General features: G+C 39.0%; 1 protein-coding gene across 2 annotated transcripts; it reads right to left on the bottom strand.

Moving 5' to 3' along the window:
• Positions 1-937: 937 nt before the first annotated feature.
• dync1li2 (dynein, cytoplasmic 1, light intermediate chain 2) lies at positions 938-16677 on the bottom strand. 2 transcript variants are annotated; one of them, XM_067586852.1, is made up of 13 exons: positions 16520-16677; positions 15710-15783; positions 15141-15257; positions 14799-15029; positions 10547-10710; positions 8726-8819; positions 8384-8519; positions 8025-8136; positions 7812-7871; positions 6876-6920; positions 6648-6765; positions 5478-5615; positions 938-4551 (listed from the first exon to the last, which is right to left on the bottom strand). In XM_067586852.1, exons 1-13 carry the CDS (start codon positions 16603-16605, stop codon positions 4439-4441), a joined length of 1488 nt encoding a protein of 495 aa, XP_067442953.1. In that variant the 5' UTR covers positions 16606-16677; the 3' UTR covers positions 938-4438. The 2 variants fall into 2 exon arrangements, with proteins under 2 accessions (XP_067442953.1, XP_067442962.1); XM_067586861.1 differs by having other exon boundaries at positions 938-4546.

Here is a 16677-nt window from a genome sequence, read left to right as displayed (position 1 = left end):
TATATAGCTAATGTGCTTCAACATGAGTCCTACAAACTAGATTGAAAACACACATCGCCTTACAGCATATTAGGGTTAATCCACAGGTTACTTTTAGATAAATGATTGGAATATAGATTGGGCAGGTATTCACTTACTCAAAAGAAATATGTAAGTATATCTCATTGGGTTTGTAATAAAAGGGGTACATTGTATGCATTTATATATATTTGCACCAATTCTAGGCTTGATTTTTTTTTTTCCAATCAAAGCTTTGAAGTATACAAATCAAGGGATGCCTACTCTGGCTGTTTTGGCTTTAAAAGCACATTACAACTATGATATTCATCTTAAATTTTGAGCTTTTAAAACTTTGTTGATGGCTGTGATCTTTGCATGTTTTACTGAAACGTTCAATCAATCAAAAACAATCTGAGCCTCATAAAGCAATAGTTAATTAGGTCATTTTTAATTAACATTTCTTACTATCCCTTTTTTCCCCCACACTTTCTTAAAGATCAAATTCAAGGACTTTCCAGGCCCAATTCCCTCAGATTCAAGGACCCAACATGGCATAGTTTGAGACACAGATCAAAGTTAATAACTGTTACAAGACTAGCAGGCAAAGGCACAGCAAAACAATATTCCATTCTAGCACAAAATATATAAATTCAAGCACTTTCAATGACCCATGTCCATTTATGTCTACTTTCAAGGCTTTGATTTTTTTCTCTCAAATTCACAAACTTTTAAGGATTTCAAAGACCCATCGGAACCCAGTACTGTGCAGTCTGTACCAGACTTGGCAGTAATGTGACAATGTCACATTGTTTTATGCTTCAATGCGGGGGTGCAGGTAGACGTTGTGTAGTAATCAAGACAATAAAATGTAAAAGTTCTAGAAACCTTCAGTTGTAATGTGAAAGTAATAATAATAAACATTTAGGCAAACACAAAGTCAAACAAAGTTTTGATTCTTGGTTTTATTGAAGCCAGGGGTCTGATAAACATGTTCCTTATCTTTGTCGGCGTAAGAAGCTAGAATCCACATGGCAGCTTAGAGGCTACAGAGACGTGTTAAAGTCATACAATCAAACTTCTGAATTAATTCAGGACACAAAAACGCGGCCAGCCATGTGCTTACAATGTCTTGATATCCTGGATACAAAAGGACTGGAAGCAGAAGCTCGTAGTCTCGTATAGATGTAGACTGTCGATAGTGGTTGAAGGCAATTCAGTTAACATGTGAGGAGGCAGTTGCTTTCAACTGACGTTTGAGTATAAAAGTTACAACATCTGTTCATTATTCAATCTTGGGAGCAACATCCAAATCTTTACAAAGAGCAGGTGCAACTCTGAAACCAAGCAGCATGAGAGCGCTTCATTCTACTCAGCTAAATGCCAATTTTAACAAGTGTGGCCACGTTTCAATAGGATCAATCGGTGTGGTCAGCCAGGTTAGAGTGACATTTCAATATTCCTTTAAAATAGAAAGTGTCTTATGGGCAAAACCATATTTGACAACAAAAACAAAACATGTCTATTAGGATGTAAACACAAACAAGGGACGTTTCATGGGCAAAAAGGACAAACCTGGAAATGAATGGACATTTATTTTGGTTTATCTACTTCAAGATGTCCCAAAAATATCCCCTGCACAATGATTTCTAAAGGGTTGATATTAAAAATCACAATACCATCAGCAGAAAGGGGGTTATTCCATAGTTAACCACAAGGGGCACGTCCCATAACTTAAGCAGCAACTGCAGATAAATAATGCAATTTTACTGTGTAGGTTAACTTCTAAGTTCATTACTAAATGTTCTAAAAGGCAAGGCAAAAAGAAAAATATGCATTCTGTATCTTTTAACTGTAGCAACAGGGAATTGATACAAGTGTCCAAGGAAAAGTGCTTATTTCAACATGTGGTGGTACTGCTCCTGGCTGTTCTTAAAACTGTTTCACCCACTTCGGCAACAGAGCCTCAGGTGCACATTCCACCCAGTCACAAAAAAAAAAAAAAAAAAAAAAAAGGAACAATAAGAGCTTCATTTTGATCAAAAATAAACCCAGAACAGTTGTAGAGTATCATTTTTGACAATAAATCAAATCATGCATGAAGTAGACTGTACACAAATATGGTCTTGTGGTTATTCCCTCACAGAGCAAATTGTTTCAAAATGATGTTAAACCCTAACTGCATTGTATTTGTAGACCAGTTTAGAGGATTTACCATAATCTACTGTAATAGAATTATGGTATTTCTTTTCCTTCGACTCCTGAAATTGCAGATATGGTTGAGTGGAGTAAGGCATTTCTACCATTTTTATGGGGTGTTACGCAAAATAAAAAAAAAATAAAAAAAAGGGTTCATAGGCAGACCACAAGTTTGGAATGCAAGGGCTCGATGCAAGAGTAGGAGAAAAATGGCCACTGGTTAATCTTATGGATGACTACAGACTATAAAAAGCTGAAAATAGCGAGTAATATGCATCTTTGGTTCCGTGTTCCAATTCACTCCAGTTTTCCTTTTTTTTTGCTATTGTTATTTGAATAGCAAATAGCTGCTCTCTTCACATTTACCATGACATCTGTGAAAGCTACTGATGAACTATATCCATAGGATTAAGTAGGGCCTTGCATACAGACTTAAAAATGATAATGTACATTTAATTCGTTTCGATTAGATTATGGTGTCATGAAACCATAAATATTATTACAGATTATTTGATATGGTACAGTATAATGGTTTTAATTTTTTTTTTTTAAAAGAAAAGAAATTACATAAGACAATTAAGCAACCCCTTAAGGACACACAAATTAATTAGGAGCAATCCTGTGAAGGCAGGGCGCCCAGTGTGACAAACTATTAGCTGTACATTGAAGGCAAAAGGTCGTCGTTTTAAATCGGGCACTGAAAGAGACCGAACAAAAAGATCTGACTGGACAAACAGGTTTCCTACAGGGATGTGTCTCTACAGCTACTTCTTGTAGAAACTGGGAATGTTTTATCTGACATGCGAAGTACAGTGTGAATAAAACATGTGAAACCAAAAAGGAGGACCACAGTGCTGTTACACACTGAACGATACAATATCTCGTTTTGTTCAAACCACAGCAAATCATCGTGTGTGTGTGTGTGTGTGTGTGTTTTGGCTGCAAAAGCGAGTGGTTTCAACCACAGCAAGTGTTCGTCTGGGGGACCCAAAAGTTCCATCGTGTGGTTTCTTCTTAATATTAGCAGCCTTTACAGTTTGTATGAAGGCATTCAATCTATTGCTCTATTCAACACTATCAGCTAGGCCACAGAAATCTTATTTGTGAAAAATAACAGAGACCACAGGCTTGTTGTACATTAACAAAAATGTAAAAAGAAATAAATTATTTGGATGACAAGAAATGGACAAAAAAAAAAAAAAACCTTTTAACCGATGGTGCTACAGTGCATTTCCTCTTATGTAGACAAGCATCTCTACTATGACACAAACAGCTAACTGTGCGAGGCACTTGGGAGTTATAGTAGGAAAGATGCTGCCCAACCACCCTCCCCAAATATACACACCTGTAGCTAAAGAAGCGATTCTGTTGCAACCTCAAAGCCTGTCAAATCCCAACCAGTCTCATTTAGTCAAAGAAGCTATTTTCAGAATTTGAACAGGATTGCATTTTATACAAAAATCAAGATGAACCTGAATAGAATTTTTTCGTATTAATATTTACAGAATCCTTCGAGATGACAAGGGCAAATGATATGATATGCTATCAGCTATCTGGACATCTCATTAGTGTCATGACGTCAGTGGCATTTTAACATGTTATGTGATACAGATGAATGCTTCCTTAAACCAATAAATGGTGCACAAAAATAAAATAAAAAGGAGGAACTTTGTATAAATACATCAGTATCATATCCAACAATTTTTTACATACTACATATGTTTGCAAGTATTTTAATTACTTTTCTCGAATCTATTTAAAGTTTAAATACCTTTCCAATCGCAACCAAATTCCTTCCATGAGATAAGCTGAACCAGAGGCCACAGGACCAGTATATTTCCACTCTTTAAACCCATGAGGAGAGGGTGTTTAACCCCAGAAACTGGGGGGCCTGCAGCCCAGCATATCAGGCTGGCTGCCAGGGAGTGTGCACACATTTCCATAAACTGACATCCCTCACAAAATAACATTTACAGTGGAAGAGAGGACAGAAATAAAGCCAAGCCTTCAGCACTTATCATCTCATTAACACCTCCATCTCTGTTATCTCTCTCTTCCCATCTCACCAGAACACCAAAATATCTGATAGCATCCGAAACTCATTTTGGTGAAACCACTGTGTGTGTGTGCTGACTGATATAGACATTGGGAATTTGGTCAATTTTTTTTTTTTTATGCTCACAAGTACATGTAATTTTCCAGAGTATTAACGCAGTGGACGATGCAGCTGTTTTTGTTGCCTTTACGCTTCGTTCTCTGTCGGCGGTGGTATGTTGTTAGCTGAAACCGTTGAGTCTTGTTTGCGAGTCATCCTGTCCAACTCCGCCTGGACATCAGTCAAACCCGGCTTCTGCCCTTGGAAAAAAAAAACGGGAGACAAAGCCCAAAAGTAATCTCCTGTAGCTTCTGTGTGTATTCATAAACAACAGTTTTCTACAGCCAGCACAAGCGGATGGATGAGGGAGGGGAGGGTTGGATGGTGATGCAATCCCATGCTGGAGATTGGCGGCCTCGCTGCTGCAGTTAACACGCATGCAAAACTAATCATCAGACATGTACAACATGTTCTCATGCATGATCCTTTCAGCTGGCTCTCATAGAGATATTAACAGTGCTCAGCACTGGAACAAAAAGTACATGTCAGTGGTCTCAGACAGAGAGATGAGTTATGTAATGTTTCCCCTCAGTGATTCACCGGGTACATTCAGCTATTTCACATTCACTGTTTGACTTTGTTATACTTAACTAATATAACAAAGTAAGAAAAAACATGTGCTGGAGCTGAAAATAAGCACTGCTGACATGCAAAACAGCTGAGGTTAAAAAAAAAAAATAAACAGGTAAATTAGTTGAGCAACATAGCAGTAGAATATGACGTGAAGTGAGTGACATTAGTTTCGGGGGGAGGGGGGTATGGTTGGAGGTTTGGTGCATACAGGCCTGTCACAAGTTCCTTCAGATGTCAGAAGTTCAGTCAAAAAGGACAAGCTTTCTTTTTTGTCCTTTTTAACCTTCTCTTTCAGGCTGTAGAGATAAAACTCCAGACAGCAAAATGGTCCACAGCCTCGTTTCTAACTCCTCCTGTCTTTTGACCAAAGTGTGCATGCAGCCCATAATCTACAGTAGATCTAAATGCACAGGATGGCTAAAGTTCACAATAAGAATTTATAACTGTTTTGATAAAAGGGACAACTGCTGACCTCAAAGAAAGAAGACTGGGAAACAGAGCGACTGTTTTTACTGTTATGAGAGGTGGACCGCACTGACGGAAGTGGTTATACCTGTTTTCTTGGCGGACCCTTGCACTCCAGCTCCAACTGCTCCAGCTCCTGGGCTCCCGGGGCTCCCTGGGGCTCCCGTCTTTTTACTCAACAGACTGTTGAAGAAGTTAGCCAGCACTCCCTCATTGGCAGCCCCCGCTGCAGGAGAAACATGGAGTTTATAGATTAATGAAACTCCCCTTTTCTTGTGAAAATTGTCACAGACAAAAAGATAACAAACATAAGTTTAGGTTGTACTTATTGTTACTTGATCATCCACCGCACTCAACTTATTGAGTTGCTAGTTACCTCAAAACAGACTTTTGAGCACACAGACTGATTATTAACAGATTATCATGCTTATGATGCCCAATATAATGTCACAATTACAAATTAGCAGTCAGGGAGAACCTAACTTCTTTTAAGATACATATCCATTGTTCCTGCTGAATATAACCACCTCCTTACAAAATAAGGCCATGTGTTTTCTTGTAAGGTAAGGGATGGTGTACTGCACTGTGGTATGTGTAGTGCACCATCCAAATTCATAAGTTTGTCTCAGAGGAATTTATAATCTGTACTGCATATGACACCCTCTATCTTTAGATGCTCTATTTAGATACTGAAAAAAAAACTCTATAAAAGCCTTTTATTAGGAAGAAAAATGTGTTGGAAGTTGATAAAAGCACAGTAAAAGCACAACTGTTCAAAGTACAGTGATTGTTTTATTATGCAGTTTTAACTCTAGACCACAATAAGCGAAGGTTAACAGATCTCTACTAAATCTAGTAGACACAATTCCTTTTTTTAAATTGAAGTGCATTAGCCTGCTGCTAGTACTTAATGATGGAGAGGAAGTAAATATTTCTGCTCAGAGGTGGCCAGCTCAGGAATCCATTGTTATGTGAATCATTTGAGCTGTTAACCTCTTGGGGGCAGTATTGCTGCATTTCAGTCAAGAGGGGTTCACATTACAGCCCAAAGACGAATGTAACGCACAACGATCAAAGCCTTTTTCCCCCCAGGAGTCAAAACACTGGATTCAATCGATGTTGATGATTAAAGAGAATCCTGAATTGAGTGGAAAGGACAGATCAAGCTCCTGGTACAAACTAGGAAGCACTGGAGTGCACAGTATTACCCTCAGCGCTCTGGTATGAAAATTAAAACGAGCAGTCACAGAGCTCCTACCTTTCATGTTAGGGTCAGGCTTTTTGACAGCAGACATCGGTGAGCCGCTGGTCACAGTGGGTTGGCCGGCGCGACCCGCAGGCCTGGGGGAACCTGAGGCTGTCCGTCCTGGAGACTCCTGTAACACAGAAACAAATAGCCGGGTTGGTGTACACAGAACGAAAAGATAAAAGAACAAAGAAAGAGGAATAAATGAATGCCAGGTTTGAAGGATGTGACAACACTTACAGTTGCTCCTCTTGTTGGCGTGGCTGGCTGCTTTGCTAACAAAGACTAGAGGAAAAAAAAATGAAAGGGTTCAATTCAGATGTGGTTTACAATTCCAACAAGAGTTTCTTATGTGCATTTAAATTTTGAGTATTGGACCAAAATGGATACTGCAAGCACAAACATTTGACTAAATTTGAATTACACGATTACGTCATTTTTATCTCATTTCATTAACTTGCATGATGTACGCGAGATAAGAGTGGGCAGTTTCAATCAACTCCTGTATAAACTTTAAATGTCCTGTCCTATAAAAAGGGAAATGTAGTCAGTACATGCAGTATTAAAGTAAAAAGGAATTTGGCAGAAACTAACGCAGCATCAACACTGACCAATTCTAACCTACAAAGCTGCAGACTCAGCTGAGGGTTTTTTGTTTTGTTGTGTTTTTTTTTAGATTCCCTTCCTGCTTTACTTTCCCACAAGATAGGAAGTGAAGGCAATGTTACTTGCCATGGTGAAGTATAATGTGTTGCCTGATGTCTATCAGCACATGTATATAGTATAAAATTTATGACTGGACAATAGCTACTTGTTTAATGGTGAAAATGCCAGTTCTGGATCACCACTAAAATCTTACCGAGGACTGATCCATCGGTCTGTCGGTTCACTAAATCTTAGCTAAATTGGTTTGTAAATTATTGAAACATGAAAATGAAAAAATATCCTCTACACAACTTTATTAATACCAATAAAACTTATACTAGAAAACTTGCAGGGAAGATGCAATCAACTGTGTATGTATTAACTGCCTATTGTCACACAATCACTGTAAACTATTTTCTATATTTCTGGAGATATCTCTCAGTTTTCTTAAACCATCTTATGTTATCAAACTTGATCATGGAATTACATTTTATAAAATCAACATAGGGAATTTTCAGAAAAAATGCATACCTGTTGCTTCATCAGGAATACCTGCTCATCCTCTGCATTTATCTCTTTGTCATGAACCAGCTGTGAAGAAGAGCAAAGGGCTAAGAGAGATATCACATTAAAGTCGAATATAGGATATCAATGCCAATAAGATCTGACATACAATTTATTGTGTGTGGTTATTTAATTGGCACTTTGGGGGGTAATGAAAGATTAGAGGTTACAGTGTCATACCTTTCGTGTTGGAGGCTTTGTGATAAAATCTTCAAATGGATCTTCAGGTCTGACCGTTGTAAAGTTTTCATGCAAAATCCCAATTTTCTTCTCATTATCCCATCCAGAGGGACTAAAATCATGGAAGACACAGTTCAATTACAGTGCGCAAGATTATTTAAATTCTGTTCTAGATAATAATGCAAAGTGTTTCCTTGAAATGAAAATAATCCAGTTTTTGATATAACTGATAGCGGCAAGTCCAAGAATGACAATACACACTGATTATTACAATATTATTATCTAAATGTTGACGGTAATATTTGAGACAGTGATGAGACTGAATGATAAGAAACCAGTGCATCTCTTGTTTCACTTACATGAACACTGCATCCTTCTCTACCACTAAGGCAGGTGTGGTGAACTGGAAGTCATACATCTTATGTACTATATATTTGTAAAGCAGATCCAGGTTCTTCTCCTCTTTGACTGAGGTGTAGATCAGGCCAGCTCCGTCTGTTAAATTTGGTTAAGGCAGCAACAGTTTGGGTAAGGACGGGGATTGAAGATTAAAGGGAACAGGGATAGAGATTTATTGATCATCATAAATTAATCAAATTTCATGGGCCATATTACAACCCTGATGTATGGTCCATTTCTGTTTGAACAGTCAAGGACCTTCATGAGAGCAACACAAACATTTATGGACATGAGAAGGATACATTGTAAGCAAAATCGCCTGATGTGGGACTGGATGAAATCGAAGTGCTCCTCTCTGTAGTCATGCTCCTTCTCTAATACGCTGACTGCGTCACACTGAAGATTAAAAGAGTGAGAAAGAAAGAGAGATACATGGATTTTAAGGAGACATACACTTGAATGTCAGAACTGATGAATATATAAACAAGGTAATATTGCTCTCTGCCTCTTCATGCTTTGCATCTCAAGTCTATTCCACAGCGGCAGTGTTTTCTGATGGCATTCTCGTCAGAAGAGATTCCTATTCATACACATTTGTTATGTTCCAAGTGTTGTTTTTTTGTTCCTCCACTTGAACGCCAAGTAAAACATAGTCTCCATGAGAAGTCATTCATATCACAAAACTGAACAAACCATTTGTTTTGGTGTTGTTTCTGTTACATTAGTCACCCTGGAAAAACATTTTGACTCACCACTGAAAGGACAGCAGTTGACTGAGGTAGAAGTTGGTGGGGATTGTAAGAATGGACACCTCCACACTACTAATGTGTTGTGAGGACAGGGGTGCAAACATGCCTTTAGGAGGCTCTGGGAAGATTTTTCAATGCATGCTGCCTGCTGAATGTCTGCTACAATGGGTATGACCACTTCTACTTTCCCTCTGGAGGAACAACTTGATGGTGGGTGCAGCAGCGACAGAATTGAAATTTAGTACTTCCTGTCTCTTGTTCTCTAGTGGAGCTTCCATGATGAGTCATGACGAAGGGGTGAGGTTAAAAAAAAATATAAAAAGACTGATGCAAAATGTTAAAAAAATCAAAAGGCAGGAGATATCTAATTTCTTCAGTATCTGTTGCTAAGATAAAGTGATTAACAGCAAGTAATGGTCTTAAACAATTACTTTTTCTGCCAAGCTGAATCCAGACAGAGGCACCAAAGATAAAAAAAAAAAAGGCACATTCACCATTTTCTAGTCACAGCTAGCACGTGAAGCTCTGCTGATGGCTACACTGTTGTTTTTTTCCAGCACTAGTCTTTGCCTGGAGGGTTAATAATCAAGTATAATGGCAGCTTTTTATTAGAGGACAGTACCTCACAAAGCACAACACAGAAGTAAAAGCATACATAAAAGTAATGTATGCAATGTGTCTGTGGGGAAGGAACGGATTTAACGTAGGCCCAATGTGCACAGAGGAAACCAGCAGTGAAGACAGCTGCCAAGATGTTAAAGGAGGAGGGGGGTGGGGGTGGGGGTGCTTAGAGAAGTTAGAAGATGACTACAGATGGCCTGAAAGAGGTTCTAAGGACTAAGGAGAGGAAAGCAGGACATCCCTAGATCTTATCTGAGAATACTGATGAAAGGCAGCAAGAGCATGTTGAGGATCTCCTAAACCTAATGGACACAACCTCTGAACAGAAGGTCTGGCTTGTAGGAGGAAATAAATAGTATTATAGGTATCATTTCCAAAAGCAAAACTGTAGTGGTTGCATGTGTGCACTATGAGAAGTTGCAAATATAACAACAGTTTTAAGGATTAGGACCATATTTGACACCATATTTGGATGGACACCAAACAGACAATGATTTTTGTGTATTAGCACAGATTGTTCTCTTTTGCAGTAAACTGAACCACATTGTTGTACTGCATGGTCTGTTACTGAGTTGGTTGCAAAAGTTACATATGTGCCTTCAAGATTTGGCTACCAGAAAGAAGAAGAAGAAAGAATTTGATAAATTGGTAAAACCTCTTTTAACAATGCCAAATTCTTAGATTGTCTCTGGATACACATGTAGTTTATGGATTGACACATGAAACTTTTGGAGGGCTGTAGAAATCACTTACCTTTGTGCAAACTATTAGCACTGGAATGCCCAGGTTGTGTGTGAGTGTGTTGTCTCCAAGTGGTAGCACGACGGCCTCGTCTTCCCCTGCTGTCGGGGCCCGTCTCTGTGGGGAGGCTTGGGTGGCGTCCTCCGGTTCTGTGTACTCTTGGAAGGCTTTCACCACTTGTGGAAAGGAGAGAGAGAGAAGGAGAGAAAAACATAGGAAATTAGACCATTAGTGGACATAGTCCATTAAAATTGTTCATTAGTTTCATTTTCAATAACTTTATCTGCCTCAGCGTTTCATGCATCATTTCAAAGCCTCTTAAAAATGACAACATGGTCATCTTGTTTGCAAGTTTTCATGTCTAGTTGACCCCTATCTTAAAATAACTCACAAAAAAACACCTTTTGTATTTTTATATATAAAATCCTCTGGCAAAATGTGTATTTTGAAAGGAGATTTCATCACGTACTAAAAGGCATAAATAAAAAAATTGAACTAATAGTGCTACTGCAGATTTAAGTTAATCAACCCCTCTGCTCCTCTCATAAAATAAAAACATGCTGAAGTAACACATTCTGTGAAAATAGCTGTTACAGTACCTATTAAAATTTTTTTAAGCCTTTCTTCACTTTGATCTATGTTGTTTGTTATAGTAAACTCTTCCAACGCTGGAAACACACAACAACATTAAGCAGACAATCACAGTTGTTGTGCTCTCCATCTAATATCTCTGTAGCCCTGACGTAATTTTTCGAGGTGCACATCATCTCTGGTGGTAACGCTGTAGTTACTGAGTCACTCACAGCCTCAGCAACACCCTGATGCAGAACTATATTTATATAGGTTTTTATAGCATGGTGTTAATGGTTGTGCTCTGCCTCAAACTATGCCCCAGGAATTAGATCAACACAAGTCACGAGTCCTCAGTGGCATATTGAAATATGATATCACCTGCCCAATGACAGCACTGATGAAAATAATTTAACTGCACATACAACAAGTCATTGCTGTTTCCTGTAGTTTAGTATTATTGGAAAAAAATGTGTTAATTACGCTAAGTATCCGCTGTTACATAACAGGCTTTTGTTAACGTTAGAAAAAGAGAAATATAAGGCATCTTTCACCTTCCTGTTGTACTGCCCCAGCTGTCCAGACATTTACAAAGCTGTGCTGTGAGTCGAGGGGGGGGGGTATTTAGATGCAGGAAGCTTTGGCCTACTTCCCTTCCTCTGCTTCGGGAATGTAGAAGGGACAGCCCACAAAGCCAGATTGACTTGGCGTTTTGAGCCAACTCCTTTACTTTCAAACATGGGATTTAGTATATGGGGCGTAGTGTAACAAGCTATGTAAGAGGGAACCCGTCTTGGACACAGGATTACACAAATCCAAATATGCACAAATAGGTTTGAGTATGTACATTAGGCCACTAAGGCACGAACTTAACATGTAGAGATTACACCAACCAAAAGAAGACTCAACTCCACTGTGAATGACTGAAAGGTCAGACTTTCATCTAATTCTTCCCAGGGAAGAGGTTCACTGAGTCTAGACATGACACACAACTTGGAGATTAACTGACTAATAACACAGACGAGATGAGTGTTTGTCACCATTAAGAGTGCTCCGATCAACTGAGCAGTGATCAAAACCTTTACTGATCAAGCTATATTGAAAATATGTCTTAAACCGATCAAAAAAAGCAATCATAAAATAGGAAAAAGCAAATAAACATTAACATCCATCACATCTCCCTGTCTCGACAACAAAGGTGTCTAAGGCAGAAGATCTTAAGATTATGCTAAAAAAAGTAGTTTGAGCAGTTTTAAAACTTGATTCTGTGTTTTAGTTGTGAAAACGTTCAAGCTGGCCACAGCCGCTAATTTCTATAAAAGATAATAGACTTTTAACAGCCATCTTTCAAGCCTGCAGAAGATAAGTATCTGAACTACAGAGAGAGATTTAGAGTTGAGTATCACTTTAAAAGACTAAGCGAAGGAGACAAAGACAGACTTTGCCCTACAAACAAAGGTGAGGTCATATATCATTAGTACACACAATCAGGAACTGCTCAGCTGTCTATGAATCAAATATGGTGTGCTTGAATTTCAAAACTGTACCTCAAAAATTACATTATTTTTAATATCACAAAGAATGGGTCTACTGTTTTATTAGACAGTAAATTTGAGTGTTATTTATGTAGCTAAATGGAACTATTCTCTCACCAATAGTGATTAACTGACCACTGATTAACCGATTTACACTTATTTCATACAGTAATTTATTGAAAGATGTCAGTAAGCCAGAGCCCTGATTGGAGGGAAAGTATCTTTTCTGTCCATGTGACGACTGTCAAATAAACAAATTTGGTCCCACTGACAATTGTAAGTCAAGTCCAAGTTTTCGCTCAGTTAATGCAACTGGCATATGTCCAGCGTGACAAAAACACTTTTACAGCTGTCAGGTTTCCTATAAATCCTGTGAAACCGATCTAGCGTCAAAACAAAATACCTAAGATCTTTGCCTCCATTTCACTGCCAAACAATGTGGCTGAAATAAAGTCCTTGTTTTGTCACAAACCGGAGAAGTCGTTTCTCATGTTAATGTGTGGCCCTGCAATAACTCGATCCTGTAATTTGACTTGATTACGACTCCAGCAGCCAGACAACTTCAGTTACAGCATACCAGGAGTCAGAACGTCCGGCCCACAGAGTGAGTTCAGACCAACTCAGTTTACGTCCCTTCCTTTCCCTGACGCTGCTGTTGGAGGGGAGGGAACCATGATGCAAGACGGCTGCAAGACTGCCTGGACAAAAGCCACTCAACACATACTTCCAGTCAGTCTGTCAGCCGGTCTCTCTCACTCACACACATCCATGCATACATACAGAATCTGGCTAGGTCTCACCAATCTGCTACTGACATCACAACTGACATGCTGGAAGACACTTTATCTGGATGACATGCTTCAGCTAAACTGGAAAGCTGACTGTGTCAGTGGGTGGAGTCACACTGTTTGGCTACAGAGAGAAGGTAGGAGGAACCCTTAAGAGAAATCTGACAAACCCATGCAATAAATAAAAAAAATAAAATAAATTAAGCTACAAAAAAATGACCAAAATATTATAAGTCTCAAGAAAAAAAAAACCTTCAACAGACACTATGGCTGCAAATGTTGAACTGCAATGAATGATCAAACTAACATCTACAGATTACAAGCTATAATGTATCATTTCCGGGCTCTATTTCTTTCTACTGCATTGTATAAATCGATTTTAGCAATCTTCAACTAATACAGCTACTTGAAACAAAATAATACAGTGAAGCAAGTTGAAAATGTCAACCCATTAAAAAATAATTACACTCACTTACAATGTAATTAACAATGTGCTTTAGACGTCACTGGGACATCAACTTCTCTTTTCTTTCTCAGACGTTTGCCAGCAGGCTTCTTGTTACTACTTGTGATTTGCATTGGCAAATTACATGTTAAGATTTATAACAGCTCCAAATATTTTGAGTAGACCTGATTAAATTAACTCATATAAAATCATTTAACAATTTAATTTTCTTATGATAACTCATTTCAGACTTATAAAGAGCAAACTTTGGAGGCAGACAAGCACCCTCTGAAAAACCCTCCAGACTGAACTAATGTTGTCTGAAAGGCAACGATCTTTCCGAACACAAAAGAAGTGTTCATAAGCAAGAGATGACCAGTTCTAAAATTATCAGGAGAACATCTGAGTGCATCACACTCATTGATCTGCAGAACTTGCCTGCAAGCTAGAGCACACAGCTGAGGATCATGGGCCTCTCTGATGATGACCTAAAAACATCCATGACAATGCGTAATGTTATACACTGCTTGCCTCTCATGCTACACGGAGACCGATTTCTCCTTTTTCCAAGCAGCAAGTCAAGCAAAGAGACTGGCTCTTATTATGCAAGACTCCCATTTACTTCCACCCTGGGATGCTGCAGGCACCTTTTCTGAGTGCTGTCTGCTTTTAGCCCCATCTTGAGACATACAAATCAACAAAATGTATGCATGTCATATTTCTACTTATGTCTCAGATTTTGCATTTTGAGACATAAAATGACCTCATAACAAATCACCACCTCTAACATGTTAGCGGATCATTTGCTTTATAACTGATCCTAGTCTCCGCTTTTTATAGCAGATAAACTCACAATGATACTTCATCAGACGCAAAGTCAAAGCAGAACACTCAACACAGGTAGATGAAGTCAACCCATTACTTACTGTTCTGCTCCATTTCCCTCATGTCCTCAGGAGGGATCTTGAGCTTGTCCACATGGTCACGTAGCACACTAGCCCACTTCTGCAGCGATTCCATAATGGTCCAGGGCCGTGACATATCCGCAACAAACACCGCTAGACAATCAGGTAGTGACTGAGCAGAAACAGCAAACTTAAGTAGGCCTTTGTGGTACAGGTCCCCATCCAGGATCCACACGTTACACCGAGTAAGGTCTGCAAAAGAAAACCAAAATAGTTCAACATGAGTACTTTATTGCTGTAAACTATAAAGGCTAAAAATAGGCAATAAAACATCCACAGAAAAGCTACAGCAGGTGAACTCACCATCTCTGTCCTCATCGTGGACATTTAAGTACAGATACTCCAGTCCCCTCCCTTTCTTGCTGTGATCGGTTCCTTGAAGTTTGGCCACAAGTGTCGTTTTTCCTGATCCATCCTCACCTGCAAGATTTCTTACTCATCAGCTTACATATGACATTGTTTATTGTCATCAGTACTTGTATTAATATTGTTTAATACATATTGTTGTGGATATTTTTGAATGATGATGGATATGATGCGCAAATGTACTGTCAATTCAAAAAATCTTTCTGGTCAAAAGCAGCGTTTCTCGAATTTTTCTCGAAGACCCACCCAAAATAAATACACCCCCACCCAAGAACAGTTTTGTGTATTAATGTGTTTATTATGTCTTCTTTTCAAATGTGTTGGAGAAAATGCACCTGAAAGTGCAGCCAGAAAGGTTCTTAAACGTGAAATCATTAGTTTTTTATGACTTCTGTGTGTGGTTTTGCAGTTTGCAGGCGCTCCTCTCCCCTCAGGGTTGATCCACCCCAAATATACACTACAAGCACTGCAGAAGCTTCCAAACATGTGGCTTAAGAAATACTTACCAAATACCAGGATATTTTTTCCTGATGGCAATTTTGAATTCGAGCGAGTAGAAACTTCACTCAGTATTGAGGACCTACAAGAAATGGGTCACATTTATAAGAAAAGCAGACAGACAGATAACGTTAGCTATTAAAACTGACAGCCAAGTGGCACAATGACAGCTTCTTTTCTCACAACATAACATTACAACATTACATAACTATTACTTGTACCGTTAGAGGAGATTGTTTCACTCTTTAGCCTGGCTCTGAGATGTGTCCACGACAACACATAAAGTAGGAAATGATAAGTCATCTCCACTGACCGGTGCGTTAGAAATAATAAGCTGAGGATCTAAATACATTTAAACCTGACATACTGCTGTACAATGCAGTTGTTATCCCCCTCTTTAATGATAAACGTTGACTAAAGCTAGTATTATTTTCCTGCATACTTCGTTTAGTCGGTTATGGTGCTAGTTAGCTTGTACGTCCCTGTTAGCTTGTTGTATCTTACATAAAAGTGCCCGTACTTATCTGTCAAAGCATCTGATGATATGAAAGGCTCTCTAAAACTTGACGCATTAATTCAACAGCTTTTCCCATATTAGTAAATCTCACTGGTGGACAATAAAGCTAAACAGCAATAGCTAACAGCAGTAACGTTAGCTAACTGACCGCCCAGCTTCAGTTAGTGCTAATGTTACCGCTAGCCGGGCCGGTGTTTTATGGGAAGCAACCGGCAGTGACAAAGCAGAACCATAATGTCTGTGCTTCTCTAAGAAAACCCTCGGCGGTCTTGAAGTTGTTAAAAGAGTAGCAGCAACTTGCCAAAGGTTTTGTCCTTCTTCCTCTTCGTTGTTGTTGTCGCCTACCCCGGCTGCGCCCGGGAGCTGTTTCTCCAGAACGGGAGCCATCTTCTCTTTCTACAACCACAAAGGCAAGGCCCTGCTGCTCAGGCACCACTAGCACCGCCTTCATCCAAGTAG

This window comes from Thunnus thynnus, chromosome 1, assembly GCF_963924715.1.
Source record: "Thunnus thynnus chromosome 1, fThuThy2.1, whole genome shotgun sequence".
Classification (NCBI taxonomy): Eukaryota; Metazoa; Chordata; class Actinopteri; order Scombriformes; family Scombridae; genus Thunnus; species Thunnus thynnus.
Note: the sequence above shows the minus strand (reverse complement) of the source record. Positions and strands in the feature narration are given on the sequence as shown.